Consider the following 22,198-nt stretch of genomic DNA (forward strand, 5'->3'; position numbering starts at 1 on the left):
AATGATTTATGGGATAGCTCCTATAAGAATAAGCAGTGTAACTTGCTGTATTTGTAAAGTATTTTTAATCCCTAACTATCTTAAGGATTGCATGTTTGTAACTTTAAAGTTTCTAGAAGAGCTTGAATGTCTAGTATATTTTGTGCTTTATCAAGCACCCATAGGCAGATCCAGATTTTAAACTGATTCTTAGTTTGTTGCATCAAGTCAAAATTGGTGCTTGTTTTAGTAGGGCACTTTGTCTGTTGTCTAAAGGTTGTCTTTATTTTCTGCTTTGTCTTATGGTGAAGTCTGCATTATTCAAACAGTCTGAAGTCCTCTATAGAGCATTGAAAGTGAACCTACTAAATGTTTACCCTGTGAAGGTATGGCAGCTCAATCAGTGATGTGTGACATGCTGAGGAATTTGGGCTGAAGTACTACACTTCAGACTGACACTAACAGTAAATTCTGCTGGATGAATGCCAGATCCATTCACCTACAGGTTAGATTTAAACTTGGGCTGATGTATTTTTTAATTTAATTTTTTTTAAAAACAAAACTGTCAAGGAGTACCACGAACCAAGAATCTTGAAATAGGCTCCCTCCTCCCCTTTGGACATGAAAGCTGTGGGTGAGGGAGAGCCTAGGTATACCCTGATGTTCTCATGCATGAAATCTTGTTTTTTGTTTCATTAAATGTTAAAATTTGCCTGTATCTGACATTCTCATGTACCCAGAGTGATAATTCATCTGTGCACAATCTGTCACTTTATATAAGAGCCAGGATAGTTCAGGACAAAGGAAGGAAAGCATAGTTCAATGCTGAATTCTTGAATGTGACAGAAGGGAGATCCTTGTACTTCAGGCATTTTTCAGTTGCAGCTAGAGGCTATTTTTTAAGCAATAAAAATATTCAATCTCTTAGTTAATCCAGTTGTTTACAATTTCTTTGTAGTTTCTATTACCTGTAAGTTGTTGGCCTACACATAACAGAGAAATGTTTTTAATTACTTGAATGCACTGGAACCAACTTTATGTCAAATTTATGGGAAATGCTTAGGAGAAAAATTGTATAATTATCAGAATACCTGCTTCTGTAGCAGTTGTGTTTTCACTTTAATTTAGTTTCAGTCTGGTAACTGACAAAGCACATCCTTTGCTGCCTTTTGTGAAGGTGAGAAGTGGAATTGCTAAAGATTCCTCTGTGGCACAAATAAAAAGCTGATTACTTTGAACCAGGCACTTTTAGATCAGTGGTATAGAAACCATTTTCCTTGACATAGCTAAAGAAGTAGCATCAAATAAAGTCTGTGAGTGTTGCCTTTCTGTAAATTCATCACTGGAACTGGGGCTGGAGCATGAGGAAAGGTGGTTGGTGTTCCCAGAGATTGTAACCTGTGGCTTTTCCTTGTGGGCTCAGCAGTGAACTTGCTGCTTTGCAGAATGAAGCAGATGCATATATGCTGTAGTCCTGCATCACACATGCTTGGGTTGTATATATTTGCTTTTCACTTTCAAACTGACTCAGATTTGGCTGCTTCTAATAAGCAGAGCAAATTACAAGAATTTTTGCAGAAATTCATGATAACTATTTGCAGCATCTTTTTATTTGTGTGTGGATGTGAGTTGATAGTACAGTTATTAATCTTTCATAAATTTTATTCAGTGCTTAGACTTGTGTCTCTTAAGAAATTCCTTTCTGCCATGCAATCGAACATTTAGTGATCTTTCTGGCTGTATGGGAAACCCAGATTTGAGTCAGAGCTTTGGAGCTGAGCAGTGTATTAGTCAGATATGCACAGCTTACTGGACACTGTTTTTAACTCTCATGACACAGCTGCTAGCTTGGTGGAGCTCCTGTTCAAAGGGCATCTTGGAATAGGAAAGGAGAAAGTAAAGACTGGAAAGGTTAATGTCACTGCTTTTGTCCCTTTCCCACTCCAGCATATGTCAGTGTGTATTCATAGTGTCAGGCATCCTGGAAAACACCTGTGACACCAGTGCACATACTGTATGCACAATAGGTATGGAGAAAGATTGCTTTCCTGCTTGGTGTCGATTTTACAGGCAACAGAGATGGCGAACAGGATGTTAAACAGTGTTAGGGGAATGGCATCTTAAAATCTGTCAGCTCTCTTGGTGCATTTCTAAGGGACACAGACTTGGGTGAGCCTGACTGCCACAGCTCAGCTCTGTAGATTGTCTGACAGAGACAGAGGTTATTGCATATCTGATATATGAGACTGTGTAACCAGCAGGATTCATTAGGAGTTATTGCTGTACCAAGTCTCCAGCTCTGGAAGGATATAGAAGGAGGCCACTCAAAGTCAAACTGTTTTGGTTCAGCTTTTTGGAATTGGTTTTGAGCATTCTTCTAGTGAGCTTGATGCTTCAGTTCTTTAAAATAAGCAAGATTCCATACTATAAATAATATCTAATTTTGAATGCTGAAGTAACTCAATTATACTGTATCAGACTTTCTCACTAGTTGTTTATTGGTGTGATTGCTGTTTCCTTTGTTGCTTGTTTATTTTCCTTTGGAGCTTGTTGACTTTGATTCACATCCCTCTTGTGTGTGGTTGTATCCACTTGAAGCTTTCAAGAGTAGCTCTGCTTTCAAAATAAACATCCCTCTTTTAAGGGTTTTATATTCATCTGTCTCTTTTCCAAGGACCAAGATCTGGGAATACAACTCCTCTACTATCTGAGTGGTCCCACCTCTGTGCATTTTCAGTGTGAGTCAGAGAAGAATGCTAAAATCAGCCCTGTTACGTATTCTCATGCTGTGCTGAGACAGATGGACCTGATGTTATAAGAGAAACATTTATTATAAAGTGTAACTTGTCAACTTCAACTCCTTGGTGTGCCTTAAAAGGCACATCCTTACAATCCTTGTAAGACAGGCGGACAAGGATTGTGAAAACTGTTTAGAAATATTCTGCCCTCCTTCACAGTCAGTACATCTGAAGCTCCATTTAAATTCTCTGAATTCCCTCCAGGCTTTGGGAATGGGGAACTACTCCCACTGCACCCCTTATTTCCAAGGGAAAACAATTTGCATCTTTTCTTTGCTTCCTTGCTACCTCCTAAAGGAAATGTTCCTTTGTGTGTGATGGTAGACTTCTTGGTTCTAAGTACAGTTGGTTTTAGCTCTCCCTTCCTCACCTGAGCCAGACCCTTTTCTTTTTTACTATGTAACACCTATTTCTCTTGCCATCTTCACTGCCTTGGCAAGGTACAACAGGAGTGTGGGTAAATAATATATGGCCATGCTCTTAGCCAGCTGATAGAGGGCAGGTTTAGATTAGATTGACTGTGAGGATGGTGAGACACTGGCACAGGTTGCCCAGGGAAGCTGTGGATGCCCCATCCCTAGCAGTGTTCAAGGTCAGGTTGGATGGGACTTTGGGCAACCTGGTCTAGTGGAAGGTGTCCCTGCCCATGGCAGAGGGGTTGGAACCTGATGGTCTTTAAGGTCCCTTCCAACCCAGATCATTCTATGATTCTAAGAACTTGTTTGACCCTTCCATTTGGTTTCTTTCCGACGTATTCTTGCAAGGCAAATCTGCTTGAGGAGACACATTTGACATCGCTTTGGCAGTCAGCAGTAAGCCCAAGTAACATCTGCTAGGTTGGGTTTCTGGTGTTGTCTCTGCATTTGTGAGGTCTTGGTCTGATGGAAGGGTGTAACTGTTGTGATCAATGCCCATGCTCTGAGGTGTGGTGGGAGTTCCTACACACATACTGCAAGTGGCTCTTTCCCTGGTGAGGGGCTCTCTCTGTTTGCCTATGGAGTAAGGAAATGAATCTTCTCTTCCTGCTGAAAAGCATTCAACAGGGTCAAGGAAGGAAAATGCTTATGTTGAAGCAATGTTGGATAATGGTATCTGTGCATATAGGGTCATAGTTATATGGCAGAGAGTTGCTACAATGCACCAGAACCTCCTCGTGGCAATCTGTGTTTCTGTGAGGAAGAATATGCAGTATTTGAAGTATTTGACTGAATTTTGGCTCGATACATGATGAGTTGCTATCTTTATCTGACTAACTAGATACATGTCTCCAACTCTCATCACTGGTTCTTTTTAAAGTAGCAGTGACGAACACATTTGTCTATGTAAAATATTTTCTGGCAAACAAGCTACTGTCACTTTTGTGTCTAATTAGAATTGCCATTAAGCCTTAGAACTTTGATTTGAGAAACAGTACAAATTGAGCTGCCTTTCTCTAAGCAGAATTAGCAGAATTAGCTACCTGTAGTGATTAATATGTGCTTCACAAAAAGTGGGAGCAGGTTGAATCAGCTTCAGAGTTGGCGAATTTGGCACTGCTGAGAGAAGATGCATTTGTTTGAGATTTGAAAACGTAATCATGAAGATTTTAATCTCTTTTGATGCTTTATATAACACAGCACCATGTGACCTCAGGATCTGTTGTGTCAGTGTTCACCCTTCTTGTTTTTCTTGATCATGACCAACCAGTATTAAACTCAGCAAACTTTGAATTGAAGCGAGTGGATAATCTTTAACGGGCAAGGCTTTGCAATTCTGTGCTGCAGAATTCAGGACCCACAGTTAATAGTGGAATGCTAGTGCTAATCTTACAGCCACCAAGGACTGAGAGGTATTTCTCTAACCCTCCAGCTGGGGAAGGCTAATCAGCAGGTGCTAAACAGATACATCAATGAAAGTGGCACTTCTCCAGGAACAAGTGCCTGGCCAAATAATCATGAAAGTGTTTTTCTTGGAGCTGGAACAGGACCTGAAGAGGTATTTGTAAAGTTTTTAATATGTAAATGCTTGATTTATTTGTTTCACTTTTTGGGGGAGGTTCCTTTATTTTGTTTGCCTAAGTATTCAATACATCTAAATCAAGATGCTTGGCACTTGTTAAAACTATTTCAAGCTAGGAACATCATACTGGTTGAGAATGCTGTCATGCAGAGTTGATTACTTATTCAGTGAAAATGTACATGCCTTGAAATATCTTTACTGTGGTATTTAAAGTAATCCATATTAGAAAACATTTGGACTTACAGTGCTTTTATTTTTTCTTTTCAAAAAACACTCCATTTATTACAAATCTTAAGTAATGTAATATTAAACCAAAAAAGAGAATTTGAAAAAACAGGATTTTAAACTCATTATCAAATAAATTTGTATTCTTTCAAATACTTTTCATAGATGACATACACTATCTTCTGTACTGTCACATGATTAAGAAAAAGTTTAGTTAATCAGTCTTGTTAAATGTTTGTAGAGCATTGAGATGCAGCTTAGTCTTCCGTAACCTCCTTTTCCATATTAACAGTGAAATATGAACTGCATGTTTTTGTTGTGGTTCTTTCTAATGTTTAAAATAAATACCAAGTAATGTGGTGAATTGGAAGAATTATTTTACTGAGTTAAAAATACATGACAGTGGAGGGAAAAAATGCCCTGTCTCTTCATGTTACAGGGTTGTTTGTGCAGAAGGAAAATACCCATCAGTGGGAGGGAGTATGGAATTTGTTCCTAACTGCTGATCTCTGAACTGGTGCTTTGGTTTTGCCACACCCTTAAAATCTAAACCCCTTGATCTTACATGAATGTTTACATATATCAACTAATACATTTAACTTCATATTTTTGTCTCATTATGTTTATGGTATTGCCTGTTGAGAACAGCTTTTCTCTGTGAATGGTGTCACTTTAAAGAATATAAAATTATACATTAGAAAACTTTTTCTTAAAAGCTCCATTTAATTTTTTTTTTCAGTAATTGACAGTTTCTGAAAACATGTTGAACTTTCAAATTAATAGTAAACTTGTAGTAAATTAATCTAAATGCTTAAGGATAAGTATAATGGAAATACTCTGTAACAGCAATTAAGTATAATGGAAATATTCTATAATAGCAATTGATATATAGTGGCAACAGGTATGTTATTTGTGAGCAGCACATGTATACAGCAGTCACTGGTATCATATATTACTGAAGGAGGGTGGTAGTATTGAGGAGGTTGATTCCTACCATCAACCAAGCTATTCCATAGAACGTGTAATGAAAAAGGTGTGGTGGAGAAGACTTGTAATTTTCTTTAACCTTTCTGCATTATTAAAAGGTTTTGTTGTGACCGACTTTTACTGATACACACAGGAGCATGATGTAGCACCTCAAGTCATAAACCAACGTCTGCATCTGTTAGCATCATACAAATAATGTGAACAGTTTCTCCTGTAGTCTTACTCTGTAAGCTACTTTCTATTTAATTTTCATTTGCCTTTGTTTCCTCTAGTTTCTCTTGCAGAGATGTTGGTTTTCTCCTGGTTATTGTTCTGTGAATTCAGGTTGGCTGGTTGTCGTGACACCATAAATAGCAAATGGTAAATGGCCATTGCAAATGGCAGCCTTTCTTGGCTAATATTGCATGTAACTATATGTTTTTTCCCAAAACTGACCCATGGATGCATGGGTCAAATACAAAGAAGCATTTCGCTTTTTCTGGTGTAGATGCAGAATTTGAGAGAGTGCAGTTGTGTGTGGCTTTCTGGAGGAAAGAGAATCAACTCTGTGCTCAGGCATCTCATTTAAAACTTAGAGGATACAGATACAGTTGGTGAATCCTTTTCTACTTGCAGTCTTTGGTCAAGAGCAGTTTACAGCATACTGAGAAGGACTTGTGCTCTTAATAAAATTAAAAACTTTGTGTATTCTTCATTTTAAGTTTGGCTGCCAGAATGAAGTCCAAGATTCAGAGTTTATGCTCTGGAGCTCCACCAAGTTGTTTTGGAAAAGTAATCCCTGATGCCTGTGTGCTGTTGGGGAGCTGTCTACAACTAGACAGCTGGAAATGGAGATTGTATGGGTGTGTAGGAGCTCCAGCCTCTTGTGTAGTGCAGGCAGGTGACTGTCCACTTTGGATGTACACCACCATCTTTCTTTTTGAATGGTGGTGTGGCATCCTCCATATTCGTTTTTGAAACTTGGTTGGAAGTGCAGAAGATGTGAGTGGGGAGGATGGGGGAGATAAACACAGGTCAGGGGATGCTTCAGCCTTTGGTTATGGCATAAACTGGAAAGAGGGAGCACTGGGTACACCTGCTAACTCCTTGAATGGGTAAAGTGGGCTGTAGTTGTAAAATACATGGCTGTTGAAGTAGGTGTGAAAACAGCTGTCTTGCTGTTATGTTTAGGTCATCCCTATCAGAACATTAGTAATCTAAATTTATTTAAAGCATACCTGAGTGATGGGCATCTAGTCTCTGACAGGTAGACTTTACAATGTTAGGTTTTACAGCTGGACTCAATGATCTTAAGGGTCTTTTCCAACCTAAATGATCCCATGGCTCTGTGATATCAAGGGATAGAAAACCCACTATATTTATAGCTAATGTTCTTACTCTTTTTTAAAAAGAGGCTTTAATTCATCATTGAGCAAATATTAGCTAGTTGTACTCTAATACGAAGAAATAAAACAAAAGTCTGATAGCCCCTTAAACCTAGTGTTTTCTCTACTTAAAGGTAATTTTTCACTCAAGTCACTTCTCAGTCCTACCAGGGATTTAAAGGATCCTTTCAAGTACCTTGACATCTTTCAGTCTATCAGTATAATTAATTCCCCTAGCCTTGGAATCAGTTTAATATTTCTTTTCTTCCTGCTTCAGTTTATTGACAGCTTGTTTTAAAATGCTGAGTTCCTCAGAAATGGGGCTGAAAAACAGGTTTGGGCAAACTAATTTAAGTCAGGAGCCTATCTGAGTGGCAGCAGTGCTGCCCTGTGACTCAGACATTCACTTACAAATATTTTTGTTTATAGTTGTCATGATTGCTTGTACCTGAGCTGCTGATTGATGTTGCTGTCCACCTGGTAAGGGCCCCTATCAATTAGTAGTAGCTAAGAGGGGAATTTCCCTAGGAGGAGGCATGCCTCCCTGGGTGGGAGGCTGCCTAGTGTGGGTTTTAGAAGAGATCCATCTGTCCTCTGTGCTTGGTGGGCAGCAGTGGTTCCCTGGCTCTGTCAGTGGAGGTGGAAGAGGGGATTTCGATTGTGTTGCTGTAGGGATTTTCTCCCCTTCCCATATATTGAGAGTTGTGTGGCAGCTCATCATGTTGATGCTGTAGAAGAGTAGCTACTGGGTTAACACCCTGTATAAGAATGAGGAAACATTCCTGGGAGCTGTTTTGGACTCCAAGCATTTCTAACTGGGTTACTCAGACTTCTGATACTGCAGTTACTTTTGGTTTTATTTTTGTGGGGATTGGGTTTTGTATTAAATTGCTTTAAGCCACAGTGGTTCAGAGTGTCATTATAATGATAGTGGTTTCTGGAGGATGAAGTAATTGTTTTTCAGAAGTGTTAGGTGCCTGATGTAGTATGTACACAAGCTTTGGACCTTAAATACAGAAAAACCTTGGACATCTAAGTAAATGGTTTAGGTGGATATCCACCAAAAAACATGCATCAGCAGTTTTAGGAAGAGAACAGGAATGCTTTGTAAACAGAGTGCCTCTCATAAATGTAGCCATCAGTGCCTAAAGGCGATTACCCAGATACTGATTAGGTATGAAACGATACGCTGCAATCTTTCCTTCACAAGTTGTGTATTAAAAGATAAAGAGAATGCCTTCTGCTGTTTGCAGAATGTCTGGCTCAAGGGCAGCTAAATGTCACTGCCGTGTGCCCTGCACGGCCACCACAGGCCCGACAGTCTCGAGGTGCTTGCTGCTTTTAAGCTAGAAGATGCTGTCCTGTGGAAAATTAGAGCTTCTTACTGCCTGGGGTTCCTTTACAGGATCAGTAGGATACTGAGGAAGGCTGGATCCCGTTTGAAGGAGAACCAGGACTTCAGGATATACAGCCTTTTGTAGATGACGTGGACCCATGCCAGCTGTTTGCAGTCTCTGGCCTAGAAGGTGCTCCAGGGACATGTTCAAAATGTGCTGAGCCAGCACATCTGTTCTGCTCTCTTTGGTTTGCAGCGTGGCAGGGTTTCAAGAACCATCCCTAAAACCACGAGGCAGTCAGGTCAAATCAAAATTTCAGTCAATCTGTTCTTTAGGTAATTTTTTAAGTTTTGAAGCACACCTCATTTCATAGTCTTATTTTCCCAGGTATCTTGTATTCTATTTCAAATCAGTATTGCTTTACAATTTATTCCTTCAGCAAGGAGAATGTAAATGGAGATACTCTGATGGGATTCCTGCGATTGTGAGTCAGCAGGATTTGTCTCTCTTAAATCACTGAAGCTGTGCCTGGATTAAGAAGCCTAGGAGTGCTTTCCCACTCCAGAGTTCAGCTGTACCTGTTTCTCAGCGCTGTACTGAGTTGAAGCATGGGCATTTATCAAATTCCTCTCATATGCTCGTTTTCACAGATGGGGGGAAGGTACAGGTTAGGCAGGAAATTATCCCACAAATGCTCAACTCAGGGTTGTTAAAGGAAAGTAAGATTTTAGGGTACACTGCACTGTGCAGTAAATCAGGTTGCATTCTAATTTGTTTGTGGAAATTCTCCCCATGCTTCCTGAATGGTTGGAGGTACATGGGGTTTGATTTCTATAAATGAAAGTCACCATTCAGGTAGAAAAATACCTTTAAATAGGCCACAGTAAATTCAGCCTGTTAAAGTACAGTTCTTCTTGGATGATACAGGTCTTGAATTTTCCCTATATTTTCTTAGGAAGTCAGCAAATTATGATAAACTGTGGGTTATAGTATTACTAGAGTATTTTGACCACTGAGAGATTAGGAAATACACATTTTAAATTTGTGTAATATGAATGCATTGGAGCCAGGGGAGTTAATCTGAAAGTCATTTACCTGCTAGATCGTTGATACTGGTGATACAGTGAAGCTATTTGCTAGTGATTGCAGAGACTGAAACTGTGGGAGTGTAAATGGGCAACTGGGTAGAGATCTGTTGTCTCAAGTACTTGCTGATAAAGAAGAGTGGCATTGAGCTTATTGTCTTTTTTTTTTTTTTTTTTCAATACATGTAAGCAGTGTTGGGAGTTTATTATTTAACAGAATGACCTTAAAATGCTTCTGCACAGCAGGGTGGTAACGAGGGATCTGCTGCCACAAAAGCTGAGAAGTGGCCGATTTTCATCTTCATTCACAGCAGATGGGATTCTGCATCCCGAGTGCTCCTTTCCCACACTGAGGATTTACGTTTGTTTTCTGTACTTTTTTCAGCTGTTCTTGCTAATTTTTGTAAAAGCCGGGGTAAGGAACTTCATTCCCAGCTTCCTGAAGACTGTAGGACAACTCTGGCTAATTGCAGAGGTTTTGACTTTAGCAAACCTGAGTTGGCTTTAGTGTGATAGGCTTCTGTGGGAAATAGAGCCTTAATTTCAAGTGTTGCACCAAAAAATGCCATCAGAGGGCAAATGATATTCAGTGGGAAGTGCAGACCAGCTGTTAATGCTGTATAAATACTTTTTTAATAAGCATGACTAAGTTATTAGCTGATGCAAAATTTTCAATATAGTTTCAAACAGAAAATAATACAAGTTCAAAAACAAAGATGACCCTTCTTAGTTACAGGTTAATTAGGCAGTTTTTAATTTGATTCCTAAACCCACTGTGTACTTACATTGAAGGTAAGCTGGGGTGGGTGGGTGTCAGCCGTTGTCCTGTAGTCCTTCCTGGCTGTTTGTCCCCTGGGTCAGAGAAGCCTTTTAATGCAGAGAATTTCATCTTTCCAAATGCTTGTCATGTCAGTGTGCCAAAACACTCCCTATACTTGCCACGTTTGTTATGTTTAGTGTAATTTAAAATGCTCCAGTGACTCTTTCCTTCCCTCTTCATTTAATTTTGGAGTGTGTGTTTTACAGCTAGAATAAGGGGGATTAAATATTTGTATAAGTGGTTTTTACTTCGGGATGTTCTTGCCTTTGAGAAAATCATTTACACATGAAAGGTGTAAATTTATACAGAACATCAGGGAATTGAGCACTCTTTCTATGCTTTAAATCTAATATTAATGAAGCAAAATTTCACATAAAAGAAAAATAAATTTGAGTTGTGAAACTTAAAGGTTGTAACATTTTATCACTCTTCTCTATATGCTGCTTTATGACACTAAACTTCTTTCCCACATCCATCCAGGGGACAATGTCAGCACGCTGTGTGCAGCTTTTTGGAGGAAAGAAAATCAATTCCTGGCTCAGATGTCTCACTTAAAACTTCCAGGATGCTAACATGTTGGTGGATTCCTTCCTTTGCAGTCCTTGGTCAAGGGCACTTTATAGTGTGCTGAGGAGGAGGGCTTTTACCTGTAGTAAAGTTCAATATTTCACACCTACTCATTTAAAGGTTTCTGAAATCAGGAGAACTTGTGATTCCCAAGCTGCGTGTTACTGCAAACCTATTACTTCTTTAAATTTAAAGTGGAGTACCATCTGGATGTAATTTCAGGTTTTGGGTTATGATAGACCTCAGCTGGCTCTGTGAGGGGACTCTGAATCTCACTGGATATGTAGAGAACACAGACCTTCATCTCAGCTGCATTGCTAGATGGTTATCTATGGATGATCTCGGGAAAGGGAATGCCGTACATCCCTCTCCAAGCATCAAAATTGCTTTAAGATGGCTCATGTTTTCCTGCAGAGTTCTCTTTGATGGGGAGCAAGTGGGTCATCTCTTTGTTTGGCTATATCCAGGTACTTGATTATAGACAGTATATTTTGTTTTGTCAGCATTAAAATAAAAAATTAAAATTAAAAGCATCATTATAGTTCTCATTAAAAATAACCATGATTGACTTGGCAATTAGTTGCCTGTCAAAGAGAAAGAGGATATCCTCAGAGGAACCAGTGAGAACCTCTCTTTGTTTTTCTTTTGATCTTACATAGTTATCTTCTTGCTTTAAATGCAGCCTTCTGTCTCTTGTGCAGAGCTCACAGCATGATACTTCTGTGTATGCACTGTGATCAGAGATACTGTCAGGTTATTTCCAGAGCCCCAGTAGGGTGTGCGTATTCTTTCCACTAAATATTTATTTAGCTATGCTTGCACATCTGGGAAAAGGAAAAAAAGAGAGTACTATTTACAAATACAGCACTTCATTTTACTAGCATCTTGCATAGCTTTCCCTTTTATCTGTTTTTCATGGAACTAAACCCCAATTTCTAGCAAACTAATAAACTAAATTACAGATGCAAATATCATTACTGTGGGGGAGGAAAAGCTCACATTTAAGAAAGCAGAGAGTACTGTCTTGTAGAAAGAGCTTTTTCAATTTAGCAGAAGTAGATACATTGAAATAGCAGAATTCAATCTAAACATAAAATACATGTCTTTTGGAGCTGAGCAGTAAGTTCTTAGTAGTTTGGTTTCTTTAAATAAAGATCTTAGCTAAAGGTTTGGAACTGGAAAAGGAAGTCGGCTGAGATTTTGTGATCTTTATTTAGGCCATCTAAAGATGGGGCTTGTGTGGGTGGGGTTATTTTCTTTGGGTTTGTTTTTTGGTGGTGGGGTTTTTTTTTTTTTTTTTGGTCCTTAGTCTGTTAAAAATATTTGATTTACTGTGGGAAAGAAAGTTTGTTGGACAGCTTCTCCAGTTATGTACCTTTATTGAGATGAAGAAAAAAAATCATGGCCTATTGAAATAAATAAACCTTTAGTCCTTGATGTCAAGTATAGCCAGAGCTTTCTCTCTCAGTTATTAGCTTGGCACAATTTTGCATAAGTTGGATTCTTGGGGCTTTGCTGTCACTACACAAAGAATTTTGAATCTATGGATTTTAAGGTAGAAAAGTACTCTGCCATTTATTCACCATTTTTAGATGGAATGCATAGTCAGATGTCAGGTGGAATCTAAGTACTGTAGCCTTTTCTTGACTAAATAGCAGATTTTATTTTTAACCTCTTCAGTACTTGCAGTTGAAAACCGTAGTTTAAGTTCACAAGATCTGAGCCTGTCTGAGCATAAGATGAAAGTGTGCTGTGACAGCAGTTGCTGTTTTTCTAATATGGTTTCTGATGTGGTATCTTTGTAACATCATCAAAAGATGAGATTTATTTTATGTTCAGAAGATGCTTATCGAGGGCTTTTAATGTTGGCATCTGAAGGGAGCATACACTGACAAGGTACTTAAAAGATAAATGTTTTCAGTTAGAGAACTTTTTAACACACATGGAGAAATATGACAAACCAGACTTTCATAGAGACAAAATTATTCTGTGCTGGTTTACCTCATGTGCTTTTTTTCAAGTGCTTAGGATGAATAAATTGAGACAAGAGGAAATTATTTAGTGGGAGAAACAGTGTTTAAGAGCTGAAATATTACAAAAGGTGACGCGTGCTAAAAAGTCATTGACTGCTATATGTAGTTAATGATGTTCAATTTAAGAAGTTAGTTTATATGAGGATCAACGATGCTGATGAGCTACTCGTTTGCTGTACTGTACTCTACCCTGCTGTTTTCTCAGGAGTCCACCTTGAGTTTTTTGTGTTACTTTATGCAGTTTGTGAACACCTGAGGTGCTCTGTAGATACACCGGTTTCCAAAGCATGTGCTAACAGGGGCATGAATTTGTTCAACCCAGTGCAGACCCAGAGTGTCTTAACCAAACCGAGGAATTCTGCAGCTTTTCTCACCTCTACTCCCGGGAACTGAAGCTTTTTCAGAAGAAGAACATCGTATATTATCTGTTAACGGGGTGTTAAAGGAGTTTGTTATAAGGTTTTGAGTAACACAGTAGTAATCTTGACACCCTTCTAGAGGAAAACTGAGTTTGGAGAACTATCTTCCTTAAATCTTCCGTATATTTTTTATTTCATAAATAAGTATTTGTTAAAAGCAGCAGCAAAAGTGCAGTCCTTAGAGTTCAGTGAATCTTGTCAGGCAGATGATGGGGGTGTTGAAGTGGGATCATCAGCGATAGTGGTGCTGTCTCCTCCTCCCAAAAAATTTCACCCCAATTTTGGAGAGTAAAGTAATTTATGTCATGGGGCTTTTTATTTCCTAAATGATCTGCTTTCTCAGCCATAAAGGGGCACTTATAATTTGTTTTTTTATAGAGTGGGCAAAGCAGAACGTGCATATTAATATGCAGTCCTACTTACGCAGCTGACAGCTTTCTGTTGAATCACAACTCTGCTTGTAGGCATCTAAAAATAAATGACAGATTTTGTTAAAAGCCCACTGAAGTTAATAGAAGATGTTTAATGAGTTTAGTGGGAATTTAAGATCATATGTGTTACCTCTTCTTTGTGAAGATTAATAATAGATTAAAGATGGCAGTGTTGTTAATTTAGTTTGAGAAGAATTTTTCTGTTGTAAATGGAATAATGACATTTGATAATTATTAGTTGTTATGGCATCCATGCCTTTATTTATACATGTATGAATGAAACTACATAGAGTTGTCTGCTGCCTGTCCTGCAGCAGCAAAGGAGGAGTTTTGAGGATATGTCTGTGAGTTTGCTATCTTCAAGTTCTTTTGCACAAGCCTGATTAGCAGTGATAGGACTTACCTGTTTTAACACCTGCTCTGCCCTTTTTCTGATAAAGAACTACAAGGGACAGAGCTTGTCCCAGAGCTTTTATCCAACTGCAATTTTGTTAATTGTGCTGAGTAACTGCCGTGGGGAGGAGTCATTTGAGACATTACTGATTTTGAAGCCCAGCCTGTCATAAAACATTAATTGAGATCAAGTCAAGGACAGGAGTTGATGCAGATTCCAGTACAGATGATGTGCTGCTGGCACTCTGTTAAAAGGCTCGCTTGCTCACTGAAGGCCATGAGTACCACGGTGTGCAGTGAGTAACCTGTGCAGAGAAAGTGCTGTGGGAAGTGTATGTGCAGTACAGCACGTGGGTCCTGGTGCTGGTCCCTCGGGAGGGGGAAGCTGCAGCCCCTGCACGTGTTCGAATGCATTGCTTCAGCTAACTCGCTGTCACCAGCTGGCAAGTCAGGACAGGCGAGGGTTTTTCTAAAACACTTACTAGAATTTTCAGCCTGGTAGGTGCTATCCCGTGCAAATTCCCCACATACCCAAAGGGTGGGATGAGAGCTGTGCCCTTGTGGGATGTGAACCCTCTCTGCTAGCGGGAAAGTGGCTGTAAGGAATTCCTGTTCTTAAATGTGACCTCCCTGTGAAGAGGATTAGTTTGTACTACTCTGCTGGCATTATTGAATGAAAGAATAGTAGTCTAGGACAACATAAATAAACTAAGAAGGATGATGCAGATACGCAAATGCTAAATTTAGCTTTAAGATGATTATTCTGTGCCTCCTGGCTTTCCTGCTTCTCTGGGAACAGCACCTGTGATGTATGTGACTTGCAGCTCTTGGAGAAGTTTGCTATAGAGAATGGAAAAGGTTTTTTACTTTATTTTTTTTTTTGTGCCTTTAAGTAATGTAACACCTGCTGAAAGTGCAGGTCTAGAAGAGTGGTTTTAGAGGCTGTCTGTTTCTTGTGACAGTATTTCATGGTGGTCTAGTTCAGTCTCGGCTGTCTTTCTAATCTGTTACTGGTAGAGAAGATCCCTTTGGCAGGCACTGAATGTAGTTGATATGTTCCATGACACATGAAAGCATAACATTTGTTGAGAAAAACACCACAGTTAGGTGGGAGAAGGATCTTTTCCTAAATTATTAATGCATGTGCTGCAGCTTTTAAGACTAAGTGCCTTAAGGTGCCACCTAAAAATAAGTGAATAGGCATTTTCCCTGTTGCTGTAGAATAGTATCGGCCGGCTTGCTCGAAATCCACAGGTTTGTGCCATGTGTAACCGATCAGTGGCTGAGTATTTTTTCATAAATGGCTTTAGGCTCATAAGGTGTGTGTGTAAGGGATAAAGGTGGATGCAGGTGTCTGAAATCTTTCTCTGCAGTGTGCGGTTTTGTGCCGAGGCGCGGAGGTTCGTTTCGCTGGCCGAGCTGTGCGAGCCGGCACCGGGGCTCGGCTGTGCGGGTTTCAGTGTGCGGTTCCGGCACCGGGATTGGCGCTGCGCGGCGCCGACAGGTGGCGGTGTCGGCGCGGCCACGGGCGGCCCCTCGGCGCGTCCCGCGCTCCCGCCGGGCCGCGCGGGGCTTCCCTGCCTCTCCCCCGGCCCGATAATTATTATTTTATTTTCTCTTTCTTTCCCTTTTTTTATTTTTTTTTTTTTTAATTTTTTTTTTTTTTTTTTTAAATTTTAAATGCCCCTCGGCTGCTGCGGGTGGGGGCCGGCCGGGCGCGTGCCGGGGCTCGCGGGAGCGCGCCTCCCCCCCTCCCGCGCGCGGGACCGTCCCGCGTGGGCGCCGCCGGGCCGCGCGCGGGGGGGGAACGCGCTAATGAGATGCGCGGGGCGGGGCGGGGCCCGGGCGGCGCAGCCAATGGGAGGCGGCGCCGGCGCTTAAATGGTGGGGGGGGCCGGGATGCCCGGGTTTTGTGCTGCGCGGCGGAGCGCTGACCCCGCTCGGAGCCGGCCGAGCGCAGCCCCGCAGGGTCCCGCAGGGTCCCGGCCCCGCCTCGCCCGGCGGAGCGGCCCCGCACGCACACACGCCTCCCGGAGCAGCGAGACGCGATTTTTGTTTTTTTTCCGGGGAGCGTTTCTGGCCGCGGTTGCATGAATGCCCAATGTTGTAGACCGGTGGCAATGGATCTAGGAGTTTATCAACTAAGACACTTCTCGATTTCGTTCTTATCGTCCTTGCTGGGCACCGACAACTCGTCTCTGAGGCTCGACAGTAGGTAAATAAGTGTTGTGTCCGAGCGGCTCTGCGGTAGCGGGGCAGGTGAGCGCCGGCTGGCTCCTTTGTCCGGGGAGCCGCAGCGGCGGCACCGGCGCCCGCCTCTCCCCCCGGAGGTGCTGCCCTCCGCGGCGCCCGGCGCTTCTGCCGCAGCCTGCCGCCGAGCTCCATCTTTGTGGTCCGTCGGGGGCCAAAATGTCGGGATATTTGGTCGGGCTGCGGGCGGGGGTCTCGGCTCGGCGCGGCTTTACAGGTTGCTTTGCTGCATTAGAGCATCCTGGCGAGGCGGCGGCAGGGCAGCGTGAGGATGACTTTCTCAGCCAACTGGCTACCAGTGCTCGCGTCTCTTGTCTCTTAAATAATTCAGCCGCTGCTAATGTATGTTTTTTTCTTCTCTTTCTCTCTTGCAGCTCCTCTGGTGCAAGCGTAGTAGCTATCGACAACAAAATCGAGCAAGCGATGGTACGTACCGATGGGGCATAAAACCTTGTTGGTGTTTGAAGCGGTAAACAATATGGGGATGCGGCGGCGTTTAACCCGTGCGGGGACGCGTTTCGGTTTCGGGAGTTTGTTTTTTTTTTTTTTTTGGATATTTTTATTTGTAATTGATCAAAGGCTTCCCGCGGGGAGGAATGCGCACGTTTGTGTATTGATGCCGGGGAGGGAATGACGGCATTGCTCTTGGCTCCTGCCTTCCCAAACGATTGATCCATGCGGCGGCGGAGGGGCGCTGCTGGGCAGAAAGCGGAGCGTATTTGTGGGCTTTTACAGTCCCAAACAGGGGGCGTTTCGGGGTACTTTTCATTTTATTTTTTTAACTCTCCCCCAGCCGCAGGCCAGCGCAAGCTTAGCGAGCGCATCCCCCGCGGGCTGCAGCCGGGGCATCCCCGGCGCTGCGCCCTTCTCCCCGCGGGCAGCGCGGTGCCGGAGCCGGCGGCTTGAGCTCGGGGCCGCGGCTGCGGCCCCCGCCCGGCGCGGAGCGGAGCGGAGCCGGGGGCCCGGCCGCCCTTTGTTACTGGAGCGGTGCCTGGAGCCGCTCTCCCGGGAGCCTCTCCGGCTGTTGCTAGGCAAACTCGGAGCCTTTAACTCCCGGCTATAAATAACTCGGCCGCCCATTGGCCGCGCCGCGCTCTGACGTCACCCGCGGCCGCGCGCGGACGGCGGGAGGGAGGGAAATGCGGCAACCTGCGCCCAGAACTGGCTGCAGCCGGCGCGCGGGGGGCGGGGCCTGCGCGGGGGCGGGGCCGCGAGCAGCCCGGGCCGCACGTGAGTGCCGCCGGTGACAGCCCGGCGTGGCCCGGCCCGGTCCGGCTGGCACAGGGCAGGGGCTGCGGGCACCCCCGGCCCGCTGCCGTGCCTTCCTAACGCACGCACGCTTCTGCGTTTCAGGATCTCGTAAAGAGTCACTTGATGTACGCAGTGAGAGAGGAAGTGGAGGTCCTCAAAGAGCAAATCAAGGAGCTGATAGAGAAGAACTCGCAGCTGGAGCAAGAAAACACTCTGCTAAAAACACTTGCCAGCCCAGAGCAGCTTGCCCAGTTCCAAGCACAGCTGCAGACTGGTTCTCCGCCCTCCTCTTCCCAGTCACAAGGGACAACGCAGCAGGCTGCTCAGCCGGCGTCACAGGGCTCAGGGCCTTCAGCATAGCTCGAGCTGTCACCGCCGTCATGATCGCCGGCTCCTGGACTGCCCAGAGCGAGGAGGACTGGCGGGAATCCGCCGCAGCCGCCCTTCATCCATTTCAATGCACATCGAACCCAGACTGGACTCCATGCCGTGCACACTTCAGGAGGGGCTTCTCCCCCTTGTATTACACACTCATCTGTCTCTCTCTTACCTCCCTTACCCCTTTGGCTTGAAGGAGTCTGTGTTCTTAGGTTGGTTGAATAAAATAAACTTCTTCCAGAGAATTAGCACAAGTACACTGGGGACTCGAGCAGCTTCTGCAAATGGCTGAGAAACGAAGCTGCATGCCTGAATTTTTTTTGTTTGTTTTTAAATCTTCCACTCATCCAGTGCTACAGCTGATACAAGTGCTTTTCAAGCTTGGAAACGTGAAGAAATAGACTGGAGTAAAAAGTGATGGCTCAAGCCCCTGTAGTGCATTGGGGTTCCAAAGTGTGGACTCTGGTGCATAGGAGGATCTAAGAGGAAGAGGGAGAAAGGTAATCTCAGTGTTTAACACTTAATTGTCACCTGAAACCTTAAGTGCAAATACTTGCACCGTTTTCTGAAGCAGTGGACAGGTGCATAAAGCTGTATTATATATAGAAAACAGGTAGGTGACAATACAGTTGTTGGGTCATAGGATAATTACAATGAAGGTTATTTGCCTACTGTATATTTGTGTATTTAGTGTAATTACTTTGTAAAATAGAAAACTGTAACTATTTAGGTTGTACAGATTGAAGTTTAGTTGTTTCATTGGCTGATCTGAAGAAGTTTGAAAAGTTTTTTTTTATGCTACATAAATAAGAATGCACCTACGCAACTGTTCAGAATTTGGCAAGTTGATGCTGTTTGTGTAACTTCTGAAGTTCCCTGGCTGCTGATTATCTTGAAGTAAATCATTGTTCATTGTAGTTTGGTTCAAGATGGGAAAAACCACTCCAAAAACTATCAAGCCCTGCTAGCAAAGAATTAAAGAAAAAAAAAATTGGATTTCCCAGTATGGATTTTTTGCATATGATCTGTATAGTAGTATGCATATGTTTTTGTGCATGTTCTCTACAGTTGTAACACGTCAATGTATTTAACTGTTGCACTTGTCAACTTTCAATAAAGCATACAATGTTGATAAATCACTGTTTGTATATTGTACTGGTGTTAAGCGCAGCCACTTTTAATATGTTGCAATGCAGTTTTACACAGGCGGTGAGGTCAGGAAGCCTAAGTCTTGGTGCAAGATGCTGCCTGTTGGCTTTAGATCTATAGTTTCAGCTAAAAATGCAGCTCCTGCTTTGCATAGCTCTTTAAAACAGGCAGATGCTGAAGTTGGAGGGAGAAGGGCACCTGACTAAGCAAAATGCTGGGTTTGGTCCAGTCCTGTAAGATCAGGACTGGAGGGCTGCAGATACCTGTTGTATACGAATATGTAAGTTGTTTCCTGGTGGCAAACTGCCCTTGCCTGTGCATGGGTCGTCCCATGCTGGCACACTTGCCACCCTTAACTCGGGGTGACAAAGGCAGTAAGCACTGCAGCTCTCCCACCAGCTCAGCCTGGATTTATTAATTACAGTAGTAATTCTGCCTTCTGAAAAATGTTGAGAGTAATTTCCACTTTTGCATGTGTAAGCTTGGAAAAAATGCTTCTTTAGTAATACTGATTAAAACTGAATCTAAACTTAGGAATTCCTAGGTGAATGAGTAGTGAAGGTGTCATCAATACACTGCAGTCAGGGGAGCAAAGGAATTTTATAGCAGTGGCTTAAAATGTGAATACAATAAATTAATTTGACTTAAAATATAAGGGTTAATTACAAAGAGTTTTTTAATAGGGTCATATGATGTCTTACTACACATAATGAAAATCAGGAGATACTATTTTTGTGGAGCATCTTGATACTGAGAGTAATCAAGTGTAGCAGAGGAAACTGGAAAGCTGAGGATTCAAAGGTAGGGCAGGTCACTCTTGTGTAATTTATAGCTGAATTTTTGCTTTTGGTGGATGCTTACCATGTAGCAGTTGAGGCACTGCTTAGCTGAATCACGAATAGTTAAATTGCCTTTATTGGGATTGCCATAGTAAAGTGCTTGTCAGTTTGTCTTCATAGGAGTGTGAACTTGAATTCATACCTGGTGTTCTTGAGATTTCAGTGTACAATTTAGGAGCATTCGTAATGAGGAAACAGCCGAGAGAAGTGCAGGATTTTTCTTTTTAATGGATTAAGCTAAAATTAGAAATTGTTGATGGCCTTTGTGGCAGAACAACACTTGAATTATTTGGATCGGACAAAAGGAATGCTAATTTTGGTGCTTTTTAAAGGGCTTAATTGTCTCCAGTTGCCTTTATATTCTGTCTCTTTAGCACTTCCAGGCCATAACATTGTGAAAATTGACTTTTTAATATACTTACACAGATCAGCTTTTTCACCCACTTCAGTTATCAAAATTTGCGAATAATTTTTGGGGTTTTTTGTCCTTAATTTAAAAATGAAATTGACCTCTGGGCTTATTTCTTTGAAGAAGAGTGTCAACATATTCTAAATTCAAGTTTGGGTTTTTTTAAACTCTTTTTTTAATAAAGGGTTTGGAAGGCTTCAGGAGTTTGGTTAGATAATACATTAATAATTTTAGTACACTGTACTAAACAGTTGCAAATCAATGCTGGCAAATCTGATCACTTATGTATGAGTAGTTCTAAACTGTGGAGCTGGTTCTTGGAGCTGTTTATTAATTGCTAAAATGAGGCCAAGCAATGTTTTGTTGCTGAGATGATTTGAGCAATAGCTCTGTCAAAGCAGCAGCCTCTTCATGAAACGGATTCAAATTGACTAAAATAGTGCTTGAAATCCAGACAAAGAGTAGATGTTTGTCAGTTATGTTGTAATACTTCTGGAATGAATTGTTTTGACTTTTGCTTTTGTTCTAGAACAAATAATTTTTCAGAGAACTTTAAATCAAGTGTTATCAGTGGTCAAGAGCGTTTTCTTTTTCCAACAAAATTTCTCTTTTTACGAGCTCTGGGATTCTCATGTTTTCATCTGCACTGAGGGTCATATTAAATGTAACCTATCTTTTATATGTCCATCTTTTTATTCTCAGTGTATTACCAATTTAGTAACTCTTCAGGCTGTAGTCAAGCTGTTTATCACTTAATTTCTTCTTGTCAATTAGCTGCATGCTGGCTTTATTCTTAACAGCAATATGATAAACTGATCAAAGCAAATTGTCACTGAGACCAGGTTACTGGTTGTTTTTTCTTACTTTTTTTTTTTTTTTTTTTTTTTTTTTTTTTTTTTTTTTTTTTTTTTTTTTCCAAACCAGTACATTTTTGGCAAATAATTCTGAGGTAAGTCTGGGTGCTTCAGGTTCTGGGGTCTCTATAAATACTTGAGAGTGCTGGCTGTACCTGAAGTAGAGCAAATTTTCCTCAGAGTAGCTTGTACGGTGTCATGGGTTGGATTTGTGACCAAAACAGTGTTGGTGACAGAGGGATGTGTTTGTCACAGCTGAGCAGGGCTGACACTGAGTCAGGGCCCTTTCTGCCTCTCACCCCACAGAGAGAGGGCTGGGGGTGCACAAGGGGCTGGGAGGGGACACAGCCAGGACAGCTGACCCCAGCTGACCATAGGGGTATCCTGTAATACACGGCGTTGTGCTCAGCAGGTAGAGCTGGGGGAAGAAGGGGAGGAGGCTCAGAATGATGGTGTTTGTCTTCCCAAATCACTGTTCCATGTGATGCAGCCCTGCTTTCCTGAAGATGGCCTAACACCTGTCTGCCCACAGGGAGTGGTGAATAGATTCCTTGTTTGCTTCTCTGTTAAACTGTCTTTATCTCAATGCATGAGTTTTCTCATTTTTCTGAATCTCTCCCCTATCCCACTGT

The 22,198-nt window shown here is 42.1% G+C and overlaps 1 protein-coding gene across 4 annotated transcripts in view; it reads left to right on the plus strand.

Annotated features, from left to right (window-relative positions):
* Positions 1-19,454, plus strand: part of TSC22D1 (TSC22 domain family member 1) — a 90,786-nt gene extending 71,332 nt beyond the window's left edge. For 2 of the 4 annotated variants that reach the window (XM_056503910.1, XM_056503827.1), the window contains 2 exons: positions 17,061-17,112; positions 18,040-19,454. In XM_056503910.1, coding sequence (XP_056359885.1) covers positions 17,061-17,112; positions 18,040-18,297 — 310 coding nt within the window. In that variant the 3' untranslated portion in view covers positions 18,298-19,454. Of the gene's footprint in view, positions 1-16,316; positions 16,652-17,060; positions 17,113-18,039 lie in introns of those variants that run through there. The other 2 variants (XM_056504046.1, XM_056504131.1) reach the window with 2 other exon arrangements.
* Positions 19,455-22,198: the final 2,744 nt, after the last annotated feature.

Source organism: Oenanthe melanoleuca, chromosome 1 (genome assembly GCF_029582105.1).
Source record: "Oenanthe melanoleuca isolate GR-GAL-2019-014 chromosome 1, OMel1.0, whole genome shotgun sequence".
NCBI classification, from domain to species: Eukaryota; Metazoa; Chordata; class Aves; order Passeriformes; family Muscicapidae; genus Oenanthe; species Oenanthe melanoleuca.